The sequence below is a fragment of the Watersipora subatra genome, chromosome 4, assembly GCF_963576615.1.
Source record: "Watersipora subatra chromosome 4, tzWatSuba1.1, whole genome shotgun sequence".
Classification (NCBI taxonomy): domain Eukaryota; kingdom Metazoa; phylum Bryozoa; class Gymnolaemata; order Cheilostomatida; family Watersiporidae; genus Watersipora; species Watersipora subatra.
This window is the reverse complement of record NC_088711.1, coordinates 46454537-46472418: the sequence shown is the minus strand read 5'-3', so window position 1 is coordinate 46472418 and position 17882 is coordinate 46454537. Positions and strand designations below refer to the sequence as shown.

Genomic DNA, 17882 nt, shown 5'->3' with positions numbered 1-17882 from the left:
TGAATGGCTGCCATAAAGCTTACAAATGTGTAAATTTGAATAACAAAAATTTCCAAGATGCTTCATAACACCTTTTAACAGATAATTTGTTTAGTTACAAAGTCAATCACCTTTCCTTGCGTTATACAAAAACGCAAGGAGAGGTGACTCCCACTGAACCTCTACTCAAACTTTGAACTTGTACAGTTTAGAAGCTGTAAGAACATAGAAAGCAACATCAGTAGTACAAAATCCGTGTATAGCCTCAGACCCATCCAGAGACACAACCTGCTGCATGGAGACATGCTGTAATGCCCGACCTGTTCGCCTATTCCTAACATCAGTGTCTAGCGGTTTAGGCTGTCGGTAAACATAAATGTGTTTTTCAGCGTCTGCTATTGCTACATATGATTGACTAGGAGGAGACGATATAAATCTACGATTCTCTTTTGAGGCTTGCACATAGCCTATTGCATTGAATGTGGCTGTGTGTGTGTAAGAATCTGCGGGTGGTGCATCAGGAGTCCAGATAAGACCATCAACATCGTGTCGGGTGCAGAAACTGGGTGCATTGGACTCCTGCGCCACTTGACTGTAGAGCCAGTTGCAGCCCGTAAAATTCACCTACAAATCACCATAATTGTTAGCTGTCAGCTTAGGTTTACATTTGCATGAATGCCTTCTAGGTTGTCCGAGTTAAAAACTATGGAACTGATTGAAGGTGTTTTTGAGACATCAGCTCAAAGTACACCTCATGAAACCAGTAACAACTGGTCTAAAGCCGGGCTCACATCTATTTTTTCGTTTTCTGGCGATTGCATTGCTTGACCAATCACATTGATCGTAAAAACAAATTTAAAATATCTCTTGTCGGAGGTCAGTAAATAGTGTATATGTACGAAAAAGCACAGCTTGATGGGTCTGTTCAAAGAGGAAATAATGAGCACTCGTACTCAAAAGATATGAAACTTTATCAGCAACCTTTTGCACACCGCTCGAAAAAATCATGAGCATCTAGAGTCACTAAAGTCAAGTCCAACTAGACTTTACTGCTATGATAAAGCGGTCCTTCTATACATTACAATCACAGCATTCATACCGATATCTCAGGAACTTAGTGCTCAGTCTCTTGAGCTACGAATTGTGAGTGAACCAGGCAAAACTCAAGTGTAGGAAGGACATCTAAATCTCTCATGGTTGTTGAAAATACTTTTTTCATCCCTATGTCAATAAATGAAAACAATCACAATTTTAACCCTCTCAAATCTGATTTTTGTAGTTGTCTACACCATGTGGTTACGTTAAGACAACCCTTAACCGAACATTTAAAACAACAGCTGTTTGTATAAACTACTAACTGTGGTGCTGCTCTAATGAACATGCTGCCCAAAGAAATTGGCTTAAAAATAAACCTATAGACTCACCACACTAAGTGGTCGATTTGATTTGGCAGCAAATTTGCATAGAAATACTGCATCAGACCCAACCATATCACACGCTTCCAACTCCTGAGTGTTCACGGCAGACTGTGGCTTGTCTACATCCTGAAATAAACCATCCAATTATTAAAATAGCATGGTTACAAAACTCAAAAACATCAAAAACAATGTATGTTGCTTAATTATATAATCAAAACCTGAAAATTTTTAGCAAAATGTTTTTTTTGCAGCAGCCGTAAAGATTAGATGTTTGAAAAGCATACCAAATAGTATCCGTGCTATAGCTGGATGAACTTCTATCAAAAAATTTGTTAACCCATATTGTTTCCGACTATCATAATGTAACAAGGCTGACAGCCGTCATCTGCTACTGACTGGTCCTGAGGCCATTAGTTAGCCTCACAAACGCATTTTATGAATTTTAAAATTTCAAGTAATTCTTGAGATATAATTTACTATTTGTGATGTTCCTTTAGGACAAGGATTGCTTGCAGCACAGTAAAAACTGCATGATCTCTTGTAAAACCATCTAGACAGGCTTGTTTGTTCACCTTTTCAATGGGAAGATAAATGCTAGAGGAGACAATACCTGTAACTGACATTCACGAGAGTAGACATTTAAAAACAGCAAGCCAGTCCAGCAATGCTTCTTTGTCTCTCCCACCCAATTTTTTTTAAACATTTGCTTTCACGTTTGTTTGACCAATTATGTAATTTATGGGTGTAAATGCAAAAACCATCCCAAGATGCAACATTCATTCAACATTCAATTTCAGAAATCAATAAAAATCAAAGAACAAAATATACAAACTTCATCTAGAAAGCTTAAAAACTTCTATAAAACTCAAACTACAATCACACATTTTCTGTGAATGCAGTTGTGAATAGCAACACCCACAGAACAGCAGCAGTCGAAGAGTGTTTAGATTCTGAATAAGCCAGGATTGAGATATTATAATTCCCAGTGCGGTAAATACAGGTGAAGCCTTCCCTTATTAAATAAGGGAAGGCTCTGCCTTTTCTGACGTGATAATTTGCAAGTGTAAAACAATTCGAGCTGATTTTCTATTTAAACATAAAAAAATGCTAGAAATATCTTCTAACTTCTCAGATAGCATATGGGCTACTGACGACTCTTAAACCTACCAACTGGCAAAACCCAATAGCCACCAGCTTTAAAAACCATAAGCTATTGGGAATTTCTAATACCATATATATTAGTCGATAGACCAAACATAACCTTAGGCTACCAGCAGTCACCAAAATGCCTACAGAAATCCGATTATCACGCTACCAGGCTTGAAGTAATTCTATGAATATATCTATTGATGGACAGAGCAAAACGAAACCCAAAGTTATCTCCTACCATGTTGTCACTAGTCAGATAGTCCAAATTCTTATTAATCCTTTCAGCCACTTCTGGATCAGTGATCATCTCTCCCTGTGTGTCACCCTCAATGAATTCATTCCACCAGCCGGGCACAGCCTTGCTCACAAAGACTTCAAGGCTAAAAATGATCATTCATGTCATGACATTGTTCAAACTATTTGCATTAGACAACAAGATCGTAGTTAGTTCGGCATGCGAAGTGGTGAAACAACATAGTTAACCACTGGTTATCGAGAATTAACTAAATGTCGCAGTGAGAGAGACAATTACTATTCGAAGCCATAATACAAGGCTGGTTAGTAACCAACTGAAATCTACTATATAAACGGCAATCGTTGTGTGTGTGTCCGCCCTATAGAGCGGTCTCTCCTTTTATCGTCGTTCGAATTTCGGTCGTACGAAGCGAACTGATTTAATACGGTATGAGTAATTGAGTATTGACAGTAAGTAAATTATGAGAGCGGTCTTTCTTTTTCCATTTGGTCGTACGAAGCCAACTTAATAAATATGAGTATTGTAGTGAATATCGTAATTTCGGACCATTAGCCGTTACTTTTGTCTGACGATTTGAGCCAAGCGACTTATATAGAGGTGCGGCGATTCTGTTGTTTCTCTTTCACAGCTAGAGCGCATTAACCAAAATCTCCGGTTAGCACGCTTTTAAAACATCAAAGTTACTGCCGCGTTAAAAAGCACCGTCCTGACTTCCGCGGCCTATACAAAGGTGTCTATACAGCTATACAAATGTACTACTCATTAAATAAAATAAATTGACGAGTAGTGATTTACATGCAATTAATATTTACTGCCAACGTATACCGCGAAAGTCACGTAAACATCGGAAAAACGCAGTTCTCACCTACTAAATTTACACATCAAAAAGGTACTTCTTATACAATGTTGTGTTGTCTATGAATTGCCACACTTTCAATACATAGCCCTTTCAATTGTGTTCATGTACAAATTTAGCTATCGGCCTACTGCCAGCCATTTTGCCAATATTGCTTAATATGTATACAATATTTTTTTCCAATTTCAAACTCCTAGAACGTTTTCTTTGGTTATATATTTCATTTTACCAACATGTTAACAAGTACTGCTATGCAAAAAATCCATTTTATCTATACTTTGTGCATTGATAAAGCGATGTGAAGCTACAAAGCTAAAATGATCCTCTACAATGTTCCTTATTCTTACAAAACCATTACTTTCACCATCATCAGAGTCAGTGCTGCTATTGCTATTTTAATTAACTGTGTAATCACAAAAATCTGAATCGGTTATAATTTCATCAAGATAAGTAGTTATTTGTTTTCTAACTTGGACGCCTTTGATGAACTTACACAAAAATGTTTGTTTTTAAGTTGGAAATCCCCAAACAAAGATTAAAGTATTAAACTTTAGGCTAATTTTATAAAGAAATCTTAGGACAACACTGTCACTACCATAAAAGTCCTAAAGTTGGTTATGTTGTCAACGAATAATAAACTTCAGTTACTAGCAACTGCTGCTAAAATCGCAAAAATGCATCTACGCGGTCGACCATAGCAAACGCATAAGTGAGTCTACTTCAGTGAAAGGGTTAAAAACGTTGGATTTGCCACTGTTTGTGACAGTAAACATGTTCATTTCCTTCCGCAGCAGCCAAGTTACTTTTACTTATTTTCCAGCTACGAGTACACAGAACTACAGCTACTACAGAACTTGCACGAGTACTCCGAGGGTTACGATAGGCGATGGTGAGAAAAAAGAGAGCAGCTGCTATCGACTTACTGTCACCCTGCTTTAGCCATGACCAGCTGTACGTCGCCTGCTTAAAAGTAGGCACAAGCCGAAAACTGTTTGTTCATACACCCGACAGAAAAACAAAAAATGTTGTCTATCCGCAAGTGTTGCGTTGAACTAAAGTTGTGTTAATGTTATGTTCTTCATGTTCTGCTATACCACATGCAGCATTTTCTAACATATTTTTCAGTATATATATATTTTCATGCATTTGTTTTCCTTATTGTATCTCCTACAAAGGCTATCATGTTGGCACTATGTTTTATTATTGTAAGGTGCTAATGCTGTATCTGCCTTGACATCATACTGTCTGTGCTGTTATACATATAAATTTTATCGACACAACCTCATTACTGTTTGTATATACCATGTCAAAACACAGGCTATAGACGAAAAACTGGTGAGCTATGATTAGTGTTTTAAGAATGTAGAAGTCTCCATTCAATAAATGCTGGCGATAGCAAAATATTTTGTATAATTTTTTAAAAGATGCAAAACTTTTCAATACTGCCAGTTTGAAGAACTTCAGTTTGCCTAGCAATGTCAATTTCATTATCAGTTCTCTGTACACAACTAGGGCAATGCCGATTTGAGTGGTTTGAGACTGATGCATTGTAGACTAGCCGTAAAATGTATTGCAGATTTCCATTGTTCTCCTAACATTATTGACATATATGACTGCATATGTGTATGCATAGTGTGATCGGGGCAAAACAATTCAGTAGACTGCATATTTGGAGTTGTTTTACAGTATGAAAGACAACTCTCGATAAACCTCTTGCTGTACATGAATCTGTTCCCGTGGACGGGTAATGCAGCAAGCGGTTTGGGACTGTGGCATCACTCGGGGATGCGTGGGAAAGACCTTTTTCGCCTCGAGTGCAGCGAGAGTATCCAGGCGCGACTTTCCGGATGAATGAGTTGACGAGTGCGAGGCGATTGATTGCGAGTACGAGGCGATTAATAGCGAGTACGAGGCGATTGATTGCGAGGCGACTGATTGCGGGTGCGTGCCGATTGATTGCGAGGCGATTGATTGCGAGGCGATTGCAAGAGCGCAATGGTCAACTGCTAGATGGGTAAAGACTGGTCAGCCAAGGCGGGGGCTCGGCGGCAGAAGTGCGCGATCGTCAATTGCAAATATAGACGGGTATGAACGGATGCATGAATCTAGCTAGACACATGAATCAAGAATATTTACTAGATTTTACACGCATCTAGCTGTAAAACACATTGCAGATTTCCATTGTTTTCCCCAACATTATTGGCATGTATATGTGTATGCATATTCAGGGCAACAATTTCTGTAGACAATTTACATAATAATACATCAGGGCAACAATTTCAGTAGACTGCACATTTGGAGTTGTTATACAGTATGAAAGAAAACTCTCAATAAACCTTATGCTACACGTGAATCTATTCCTGTAGGCGGGTAATGCAGCTAGTACATTATATAGCTAATGGTAGAGAAAGATTACTTTACAGGTTATAATAGTGGTGTAAGTATATATCGTAACACCTCACTACTTTAGCACTCATTTTTTGCTCCTTAAGGACATCGTGGACTTCTCTGTAGTCACTGTCAAACCGTGTAAGAAAAAGGGGAAGTAGCTAAGACGACATACACTTGAAAAGAGTTCGAACAGTCAAAATAAAGCAGGCTAGTAGCCTGGGTGCCTACTAAATTTGGAAAACAAGCCATAAACAAGCTTACGTCTCTCTGAGGTTACACAGGTGAAGGTCATTTGCAAGAAATGTTTAGACTGTATGATTCCAACGCAGCAATTTTTTCACCATTGGAAAAGTGAACTAGCAAACCAGCTTAGCTTAAGTACAGCAACGTAAAGAACCAGGTATTTTAAATACGGGTATTACAGCTCTTCAAACAGACTGGCTAACAACTTCTGATCTAATGTACATAACAGTGATAAGTGATAATTCAAAAACCGCTTTACGTCATAACAGAATTAGTGGTCTTTTCATTCTCAAGATCAATAGTTGCACATTAACCATGATAAAATAGGGATCACTGCAATTTAATTATGCAAAAAGTTGATGCTTATAATTCATCAAGAGCTTCAGAGTTTTTATTACTTGCCAAACCACAAATTCAACTTGTCTTATCCGAAACTTTTGTGGCTGACTCACTTATAATGTTCAACTGATTAGAGGCTTCTGAAGATTGCATATTTTATAGAGCTGATGATTACAATGAGTCATATTTTATAGAGCTGATGATTATAATGAGTCACATTTGTCCAAACTGAAGGGCAAAATAAATGAATAACCAGCAGCAAAGAAGAAAAGAGAAGGATAAGGAGATTTAACAATAATAACAAATACAATCAAGCTTGTTGAAAATGACCGGTATTTTCAAAGGATAACATATTTCTTGATTATTTTCCATATTATAGAACAACTAATAATGAAGAAATAAAATAAACATTATATTCCTTAAAATCAGTGTCTAATAAAAACGAGCCCCAGATTAAAACTTAGTTTTTATGAGGCCAGTTCCTTAAAGGTTGACTTGCAACAAAATTCACATTCCAGTGATTTGGTATCATAAGATTCACTATGTCTTACTCTGTTGTGTTGTAAGTGAAAAATATGCGGAAATGTGTTTACAAGCTCTTAAAAGCTCAAAAATGAACAGTTAATCGCATCACGAAAATGCCATAATTTGGAATCTCTTTATTTTGATGACGTACTCAAACATTGTGGTTATTGTTTTGACACGTGATGTTATCGCGTGAAATTAACGGCCAAGAAAAGGTTCAATATAAAACATCTCGTAGCACTAGTTTATGACAAACACTTTGGGTTTTACCGAAGACCCCGTATCAAATATAGATGCTCACTACTTAACAGTTCGTTTTAACTTAGTCTAATCATCTAATCATCTAATCATAATCTGATCATGTGACCCATACTTCTTGCGAGATGGCGCGAAAAATTTCTACAGCACTGTTCGGCTATCACAGGTGACCAACAGACTCGTCATGTTTAGCAGAGGATGGTATGCACTCATTCGAGCTAAGGATAAAAAATTAAACAAATTTTTATGGTAGGTTTTGAGATATTAGTGCTCAAAGTGACAGCATTACAATGATGATGAAATAGCCGCGTAAGGACAATAGACATGGTTTTATTGAATGCGTGAAGTAAATTTGTGAAAATATTTCGACGAATGAGATTGCATGAAAGTGTAAACAGAAACAATCATGTTTAACAATGTCCCATTTGAGCCGTTTTGAAAAGGAATTCCAATCTACGGCATTTTCGCGATGGCTGCGATTAACTGTTCGCTTTTGAGCTTTTAAGAGCTTGTAATTACATCTCCACATACTTTGCACCTACAATACGGCAGAGTAAGACGTGGTGAATCTTTTGATACCAAATAACAGAATGTGAATTTTGTTGCAAGTCAACCTTTAACCCGTTCTAAATAACCATACAAGAATTGCACGACTGCAAACTTTTTACTTCCTGTTATTAGTTCCACTTACTGTACAAGTGAGAATGGTATATTTATCATGCCAAAAGAATAATTGGAAGCACAACTTGGTGACTGCAAGGAGGTGCATCCTTTGAGTCAAGACTGGCAGCCTAAAGGCTACCAGGCTAAGGCTAACAGGCTCATTCAAATGAAGGTGTAATATCACACACCGCGTATAATACAAGCAGACAGAAATACGCATACCAGTAAACTTGTCTAGTGAAATTCTAGAACCTACCGTTTGCTCTCATTTCCTGAGATGGTCCACGTACATTCTCCCGTAGCGATGGGATGAGCTAACGTACCGGTGAGAAGTTGCTTTTCCTTGACATTTATAGTGAGAGAGAGTCGTGAAAAAACAACTTTCACATCAGATTTGCTAGTATCATCATCAAGGGCAAAGGTTAATGTGATGTCATCATCGGCTTGTAACCAAATGTATCGAGGATTTGGGCTCTCGACATCTGCAAAAACCGCTTTACGCCATAACATAAACAAAATTAAAAAAAATGATTTGACAAAAGCCGGAAAATTATCAACTGGTTCAAAAGCAAATAAACAGCCTATGAACCATACAATGGTAGACATGATAAGATCAATGAAAATAACATCTATTTACAACAGAAAATGAAAGAAGTCGTCTGCTCTTGTTGGCATTGTTTTGTAAGTTGTCTTATCATAAATGTAACAGTTAAAATTGTAATAGAACTGTGTACAATTAACAGTGGTCTACACTTATATTGAGATGCTGTAAATGCAGCAGATATGAGTCCATAAAATCCAGGGCCAAATGGCTGAAAGTAAAAAAGAGCCTGGTAGGATGTATAAAATAAAGATGATGGATTTTCTCTTCTACAGTGGTAAAAGACATAATTTTAAAGAGTTCAAGGTACAAGTACAACAACACATCAACTGACTTGACTTTCTGTTTAGAGTTTCTCTAGAAACATCTGGGTTAGGGAAGGACACATTTTCTAGACAAGACATACAAATTATATTTGCAATAAAAAATAGAGCTAATGCTATAAGAGGAACAAACCTGGTGGCACCACTGCACCTTCCTCCTTGTCTAGAGAGAAATTGTGGAGAGCGCTGGCTATATATACCTGCCCTAAACTGTCGATAGACGCATACTCAACATTATATGTCTCATACTCCTGAGTTGTCTCCACTCGCCAGTCGCCGTCTCCATCTGAAAATGTATTGTTTTAATCATGCCTTAAATAGAACCTTCACAATCTATGTACATATTTATCAAAGTTTGTCGTCTGTTTGTCTTTTGGTATGTCCAGCTACAGCTATTAAAATCTTAGAAATAAAATTTCCCTTTCTGCTGGACTCGAACTCACGAGGATTGCAACCACAATATTGCAATCCAATTCTCTAACCACGAGACTATGAAAGCTCTTACAATTCACAGCTCTCACTATATACTCTATACACCCTTTTCTCAATTGCCTGCACTAAGTAACGTAATAATTGAAATTTTATTAACTCTATGGAACCCAATGCTTTTCCGTGTTTTTGTGAACTTCTATTTCTAGTTTTTCGTAAGGTTCAATTTCTAAACGGGGAAAACTGTATTATCGAGTAGGAATAGTTTTTACATCTCTCACCGTTCGGTCAGACTAAGACAGTCCGATACATCATTATTACATTTGTACCAGTATCGAGAGGTACCAGTATCGTATTCAAAGTTTTAATGGATAGCTTCTGGTGGACCAGTAACCCTTTTTATACACACACCTCTATGCAATATTTGTTACTTCAACATATTCATGATTTTTATTTTGTTTTCTCACTTCGCATTAATTGTATCATTACCAAATCAGATTTTATTGCAACCGTAACAAAACAGACCGAATTAAGCTATTACTTGCTAATTATTTCACATTTACATTTGAACACTTTTATATTTGTTTTATTTTGTTATTCAATTTATTTGACCTGCACAAAACATTTTCTTCTTGATATCAAGTTTGAAAGTTACAGTTGTTTGCCAGTTTGAAAACCTATACAGTTGTTTTATTTTTTTTCTCTTAATTCATTTAAACTGCACAAAACACTTTTCTCATGATATGAAATTTGAAAGTTAGCATAGTAACTGTTGCTATATGTCAAATAAAACTAAATTTTCTGTGCTAAGACTTTTATTACCCGGGCATTCATCTAGTCTTTACTATAATAAGAGCCGTGATGTCTGTCCAAAGCCACGCTCATAGACAGAAATTGAACTCAGATATGCATATTTGTGGCCAAGCGTACTACTAGCTGCGCCTTATGGACAACCATGCAGTATCATGGCATAACTGTCCGCATAGAGATTACACATGAGGATCTCTTATAACTGCCAGCGTACTAGTGGAAATTTAAAAAAAGTATGGACCCGATACGAATTCTGTCAATAAATTAAGCTATGTTTTAGAGAAGCAATATTCAGAGACATTTATTGGTGAGCAGCATCGGCATCAAACTCTTGCTACTGATTGATTGCTCACTCTACTTATAAGTAATAGAGGTTTGTTGATAAACGAGTGAACCCAAGGACTAAATGAAGATTGTGCTGCAGAATGGTTTGGAGTTCAGAACAGTTGCAACTCATCATAACCAGAAAGACAGCTGCAAACTTAAAACTTCCCTGAAATCATGATAGCTCTGAAATGTGTTGTCAATGTAACTAACTAACTAACTAACAATGTAACTAATTACAACTTGACATCTAATTCGCTGAGTCATGTAGCGTTCATTGACCTCAAATTCACTAACCTCTTAAAGCCAGCGATGTGCTTTTAGAAACTATAAATGCAAAGTCATCTCTCCTATAATGTATAGCATAATAAGAATGACAACATTTGCTTGTCCTTGAGGCTCCATAGCTAATGTCTTAAACTTTAAAAGCTGAGCTGTTATAGATGGTGACCCCGAACATCAACTTTAATCTGACCACATCAGGAACGACTTGTTAAATTACAAGGATATCATGAGTTTACATGTCACAAGCACGTATTAACCTTCCAACCAAAGAAATCCTCTCTTGCAAGATGAAAAATTAACTGGACTAATAGCAGCATTTGTTGAAATTCATGAAACTAGCATTTTTATAGCAGCCATCTTAAAGTTGATCAAACACTCTCATACTGCCTAAGGTAATTATATCCTAACTTGAAAATCCTTTAATTGAATACCAGAGTCGTGTTATGAGAGCCATTCCACCATCAAGTGTGCAGGTAAGTGAAGTAGTTTTTATAACATTGTTAATGAAAATAGCCATTTGCTCAAGATATCTAAAAAGTTTGTGACGACTGAACCGTTCATGGCCTCCTAAGAGTAGTGAGTAGTAATACGAACTTGTGACAGGTAAACAACTTTTGCTTACATACAGTAAACAAGTAACATGATGATAATAAGAAGAAAACACAAAAAAATCATTTTATTCATTCAACTTCCCGCATAATACTTTTTTTCTTCAAAATGCATAAGAAAAATAAATTTTTATGTTCACATCGCCATTGAAAGAAACATTGATTGAAAGATCTTGTTAACTCCCTAGATCTGCTCAATACGTTAATGTAGCCGTCATGCACAAATTTTTCGCCTTTACTTTAAATAAAACTTTAACATAAAATTTTTTGAGCCATAAGTCAAAACTAAAATGGATAAACTCTAAGCTTGTAATCTGCACCAGAGGTTGTTACGCCAAAAAGTCCCATTCCGTTATTATACATGTGAAAGTAATATTGTTCTAAGGCGACTCGTGGTTTAAAATGTAAACCCATTAACATTTACATCACAGTATCCAGCGTATCATTCTTAACCAAAGTCTCAGGCGCAATATTCAGGCGCATGCAACAAGGGCTGTCATAATAATTAAAATACTGTCATTAAAATAAAGGCTCAGCAGTTCAGAGCTAACAACTTTGGGCGCACGATAGTCAACCAAAAACAGATTCAGAAGAAGCTAATGTATAAAATGAAAGTGAAAGAGCAGCCTGTGGGGGAGACTCACTGAGAGAAAAGGTAAGATGGGTAACAACTGTGCAGTGTTTATTCTCCTTTGACTCTCGTACATGGCCAGTGAGGAGCTCTATTCTAGACTGGTGGGAGTCATCTCCCTCGATGTAGAGGGAGTCATATAGCACAGAGCTGTGATCCTCTGTGTGAGTGTAGAGAACCTGTCAGAGTATAAACACTTTGACTGCAAATATGGCTCATCTGTTAGATTGTAAAATCGCTCAGGCCACATGACTCATCTCACAGAATTTAAAAACCTTTTAGGCCACAATCTTTTAAACACCCTTGTCATCGGCTTGGGTATTTTAAAGATTTTTAAAACATAAAATTTTTTATGTGAACGATATCTTTCTTCCTAAACATAAGTCACTGATAAAGAATAGCAGACAAGTGAACCAAGAAGAAGAAATAGTCCCTATTCAGTTGACTAATAACTGAATTTAAAGCGCTTTCCCATAAACGCGGTCCTTTTTCTTCCCATTTAATGCTGAATGCAGTGCATAGTTTAGTTTCGGTCTTTATAACCAGAGCTATTACGAATGAAAGAACAAATTAAAAATCGACACAGATTTCACCTGATTACACCAGTCATTTCTAGCTTTGCATAATAATGACTTCCTACTGATGGTTTAGACTAAATATTAGAATAGCTCTAAACTAATCTTCATAGAGAAAAAACCTACTCCAAAATATAGCCCGAGTTTCTTATTGTAACATTATTACTTGTACTTCAACCAACTAGCTGATTTGCATTGAATGAATGCTGGAGGTAGTTTGGAGCCTTTAATTCTTAATCTGCTGTTAATATCATTATAACATTGAGATCTTACCAACTCAACCTAATGCCATCCACATTGTGCAATTTAACGACTAGCGTGCTCAAACATTCAACAAACAGTTTTTTATGTAAACTGATATGCGCTAGGAGTGAAAACCAATACATGTGTAATCAAAGCTCACATTTGATTGGCCAATTTATGATTAGCGAATCCAATATTTACTTTTTTGCAGGATGATCCAATTATGATTCAGAATGCAGTGACCGAAATCGTATAACAATTGAACAGGAAATACCCAGAATGGTCGTAATTCACTTAGTAGGGTTGGGAACAAAATGACTGGTTCCAGCTAACTCCATTTGTTCTGTTTAAAATATACACAGTCTGAAAGTACAATGAAAAAAATTCACTGACTCAGAAATATACACGCGCCTTCTAATGTCCCTACTCTCTTGTAAGTGACGACTGTGTAACGCCAGTCCTAGTTGAGCTAAATCTCTACTGCAAAAAGAGCCATGTTCGTCTGTCGCCACGGTAAAAATGTTAAAGAAAAATATTGCACCGCATGGGAATTGATCTCATATATCAGATGCCAAGCCAAGCGTGCAACCACTGCGCCACTTATCAACTTTCCATGTTGAAGAATAATTGTGCACATAGTTATTACGCATGATGATCTCTCACAGCACACTAGAGTGCCAGCGTACCAGTAGATATAAATGCACTACTAAGACAGAAATTGGAAATGCAGGACCCTGGATTTCAAAATCAGGTTTCAAAATAGTTTTTCTAAAACTTTGATCAAAGCAGAGAATTGTGAGTTCTAATAAAAGTTTAATTTTGCACAATGAAAATATTTCCCCGCTGTGAATTTGTTAAGCGAAAAGGTATATCAAGCTGGTGCAGTTACATGCCCTGTTTGAAAAAGGAGGAGGGTCACTAAATTTTAACAATTAAAAAAAACATTAAGGTTTTTTAAAGCTGCATGATTGTGGTAAGCAATAACTGCAAGCATTTTAACCTTAAAGGCCTGACAAGGCCACAAACAACGTCTATCTTAACAATACTGCAGGTGTGAAAAGACAAGGTCTTACACTCCAGGTCTGTTGTTCAAGTCTAGACTCTCCAGAGTCCAGCAAAAGGATCTTTCCATTCCCATCCGAGAGTAAAGCTAGAGACTTGGAAGGGAAAGTGAGGGTCGGGTTGTACTGGTCGCCTATTAGGTCCACAGACTCTGACGAGGTCAAGGTGAACACTTTCACCGGGTCATTCAAAGGTCCAGTCTATATAATGAAAAAGTTAGTCTGATTTGACACGATGTATTTAGCAAACTTTGAAGCGATGAAAGCTTTTTCATAGCTCCACGAACTGCTTTCCTATCGATCACTCCAATAAGCTGACACGAGTAGCTTTATTCTTTTATCAAAAGCAAGACAACATATCTGGAGTTAAAGTTGGACAATTAGCATTAAGGAACTACAAGGTGAAGTAGTGACCGCTAACATGCCTAGAAAACAACCATTTCTGATGTTGGTGAAGGCATACAAGCTAATGAAAACTATAATCTCATTGATCGGTGAGTAAAAAATTGAGCATAAACCGGCGAGTAAACTTTCTGTTACATCTCAACTCTATTAATAACATGAATGTATAGTCAAAAAGCCTTACAATGGATTTAAAACTCTGACATGGCTCACAAGATTAGCAGCAAACCAGAGTGTTATCAACAAGGTTGGTACAGATTTATCATTATATTGAAGGAGAGTGTGAACTAACGTTGGGTACAGGTAATAAAACTCGTGGGTTTATCTTCTCTCGAGTCATAGAAATTTGAGCTTTTCGATCTTGCGGGTTTGGGTTTTGACTTGCGAGTTCGGGTTTTGGTACACAAATCCGTCGAGTAGAGGGGACGAAAAATCGGTCAATTGCGCCCTGAGCTCTAAGCACTGTTTAACAACCAGGATGTTAACGCTGTGAGCATGGATATCAGTCGACAGAAAATGGTAAAAATATGAATAGATTAAATAGAATTATAATTGCATTGTAAATTTTAAGATATGTCTGATGTTTGGAAATCTTAGCCCAATAAACAACAAATCCAATACCCGAAAAACCAGTTGGTCAGGAAGTACTTGTGCCCAGCACCACCAGCTACTCAAAAAACCCGAATGGAAGGGGACAGTCTAAACTTGTTGGCCAAGAAGTACTTGTGCCCAACACTATAGTGTGAATCATTAATTACATATGTTAGGCTAGTATAAAGTATTCCATAACACGGCGGATAGACGATAAATTTTAAGGCTGTTTGTAAAGGTTAACTGACAGTAACAAATTTTGATTGCATTAACAGCAGCAAATACCATTACAGATGAGAGTTTCAATATTATTGTGTAATTTTGACCGAATACCAGGTTTCAGCAATATCTTAATTATGAAAATGGACATAATACCGACAAGGAACAACGGCAACACTGTAAAATTATATTAACATCACACGTCTTTTGATAAAATTGATTTAAAAATTGTTTATTCAAAATCTTTCTTCATGAAAGCAGAGCATTCGTTAACAGGTTTTAAAAGGATGACTACTGAGAATAGCTGATTTCAACAGATAATTTCTTAAAATTTACTATTTGTGTGAAAGAAACATTTTTTGTTACTCATTCCATAAGCGAAATGATATAATTCTATAACCACCAATCGAAAGTTAAGGTTCGATGTATATTTATAGTGCAAACCATTTGTATTGGTGGAAGTTGTTTCAACTTGCCATGTTGGGTAACAGTAACAACATATCATCACTACTAGCTAAGGGAAAAATGAATAAAATCGAAACTCGACAGAAGTGTTTCGTCTCGTGTTCATGCATTGGCACACTGGTGCATTGATATTGTTAATCACAAGTCAGTGCTTTGCTGAAAAAATGACCGCCTGGTTTTACAGCTTGGAGCTCTCTGAAGCTGTTTTTTGTTCGAGATTCTAACTTGAAAATAATTGACAAAAAAACGAAATATAATGATTATATTAGTACTAGCTGGATGTCCGGCGTTGCCCCGGTATTAAAAATCAGCTCATAAACAATGAGAGTTAATGAAGTTGCCTGCCACTTGCTATTAGCCTGGCCAATGGATAATTTGACTAAGCTTACCAATAAGAGGTAGCTACTTACTCTCAAGATTGAGTACACATAAAATTACGCTACCGCCCTCCATGACGTTACCTCGTAACAGAGAGCGGTAGAGTATTTGAACCGTATAGCGACATATATAGCCTAACGAATGCGTCAAGCTTGTGTGGCTGGATTGGTAAGGCAATGGATTGGCACACAAACGGGAGGTTCCGAGATCAAATTTTTAAAAACTATATCTGGACATACACACACATATACACAGACACACCAACTTTAAGAAATATATAACTAGCTGTGCTACTTGGCGTAGCCCAGTTATTGAAAATCAGCTTATGAATTTGGAGGTAATGAGAGTTGCCTACCACTTGCTATTAGCCTGGCCCATTGCCAATGCATAAGTTGAGTAGGCGTACTAATAAGAGCTACCCTCTCGGTGACATTATGCAATCACCCTGCGTATTATAAAAAAAACGTTACGTATTTGCTACCATACATCACTAGTGAAGTGATCAAGTGCGTGTGGCTGAGTTGGTACGGCAGTCTGACTGATGAACCGGAGGGTCCGAGTTCAAATCCTCCGCGAGTTAGTCGGACATACCAACTAACTTGGAGATACCTAACTAACCAATTATACCCAGCTAACCATACCAAATCTTTAGTTGAACATACCAAAACAGACTTTGAGAAATAAATACATATATATATATAGATATATGAAAGTAATTTTAACATGTTGCCAGTTAATATTAAACACTGCTCAAACAAGTACTTCTAAATTATTGTGCAGGCTAAAATTCATGGTTGTACGTCTCAACCTTGCAGTCTATGAAGAGTTAGTTTACCACCGTTTGCCAAATTTCTCTCACAATAACTTTTAGCAAAATCTTAGCGATTTATTGTAGAGAGTCATCGATTTGAGCCTTTATTTTCACTATCAAGTGATTGTTTGGCTATATAAGACTTGATTGAATTATTACAATAATTAAAGTTCAACAGCAACAAACAAATAAAATATTGCAAATGACCAGCGATCGCTCTTACCTCATATGAATCAACTATAGAGTTGACAGTGAGTTCCTTGGTAATGAAATAAATAACCGTTTTATTCCATCTTTCTTGAATTAGATGGTTGTGAGAGCTGAAAGTCATGACATGTTGCAGTGAATACTGGTGTAGAGGAAGTCTCTGAATTATTAACTCTAAAAACAATTAAAATACGCCAAGTTAATTGTAAGCGTTCGCTGTGATCAGCTAACAATCTAAATTTAAGAATGTGCAAAAGTACATATCATTTTCTTCCGGCAGAGCTCATGTGATTGTTTAAATGCATATAATTGAAAGCCCATTAACAAAATTATTGAAAGTTCAGTTTAAAGTTGTATGCCACGCAGGCCTGCCAACCTTAGAGTGGGGCAAAGCGTGAGATTTGGTTTTTGGGGCAATTGATGTATCAATGATAGTATATATAAAATTGTGGACATTGGGGCAAAAATCTCACACATTTTCATTCTTCTTTGGGGTGATTGCGTGAGTCTTACGCCCAATGCGTGAAAGTTGGCAGGTATGATGCCACGTAAATTAGTTGAGGTTGTAAATTCAAGACAGGATTTTGTGAATGTTCACAAGGGCGCGAACTCGATTGTTCGTTACCTGATGCCAATGTTTGGTCATAGCTAGAGAGTTTATCGAGCGATAAACGATATCCAGAAAAGTCACTATCCAGTAAACTTCTGTTTGGCTTCAAATCAAGCCACTGTTCCATTGCGTGAATAATTTATAAACGACAATGGTCATGCCGTAATAATAAAATTACTCGCTGCGCGTGAGCAACGTATCGCGTTCGGGTGGTTTTGGAACAATATACGTT

At 37.0% G+C, this 17882-nt stretch overlaps 1 protein-coding gene across 1 annotated transcript; it reads right to left on the bottom strand.

Moving 5' to 3' along the window:
- Positions 1–151: 151 nt before the first annotated feature.
- LOC137393351 (nudC domain-containing protein 1-like) lies at positions 152–17852 on the bottom strand. The gene is made up of 9 exons (XM_068079863.1): positions 17666–17852; positions 17057–17214; positions 13980–14168; positions 12102–12267; positions 9135–9287; positions 8334–8559; positions 2785–2926; positions 1404–1523; positions 152–603 (listed from the first exon to the last, which is right to left on the bottom strand). Exons 1-9 carry the CDS (start codon positions 17775–17777, stop codon positions 166–168), a joined length of 1704 nt encoding a protein of 567 aa, XP_067935964.1. The 5' UTR covers positions 17778–17852; the 3' UTR covers positions 152–165.
- Between the last annotated feature and the right edge of the window lie 30 nt (positions 17853–17882).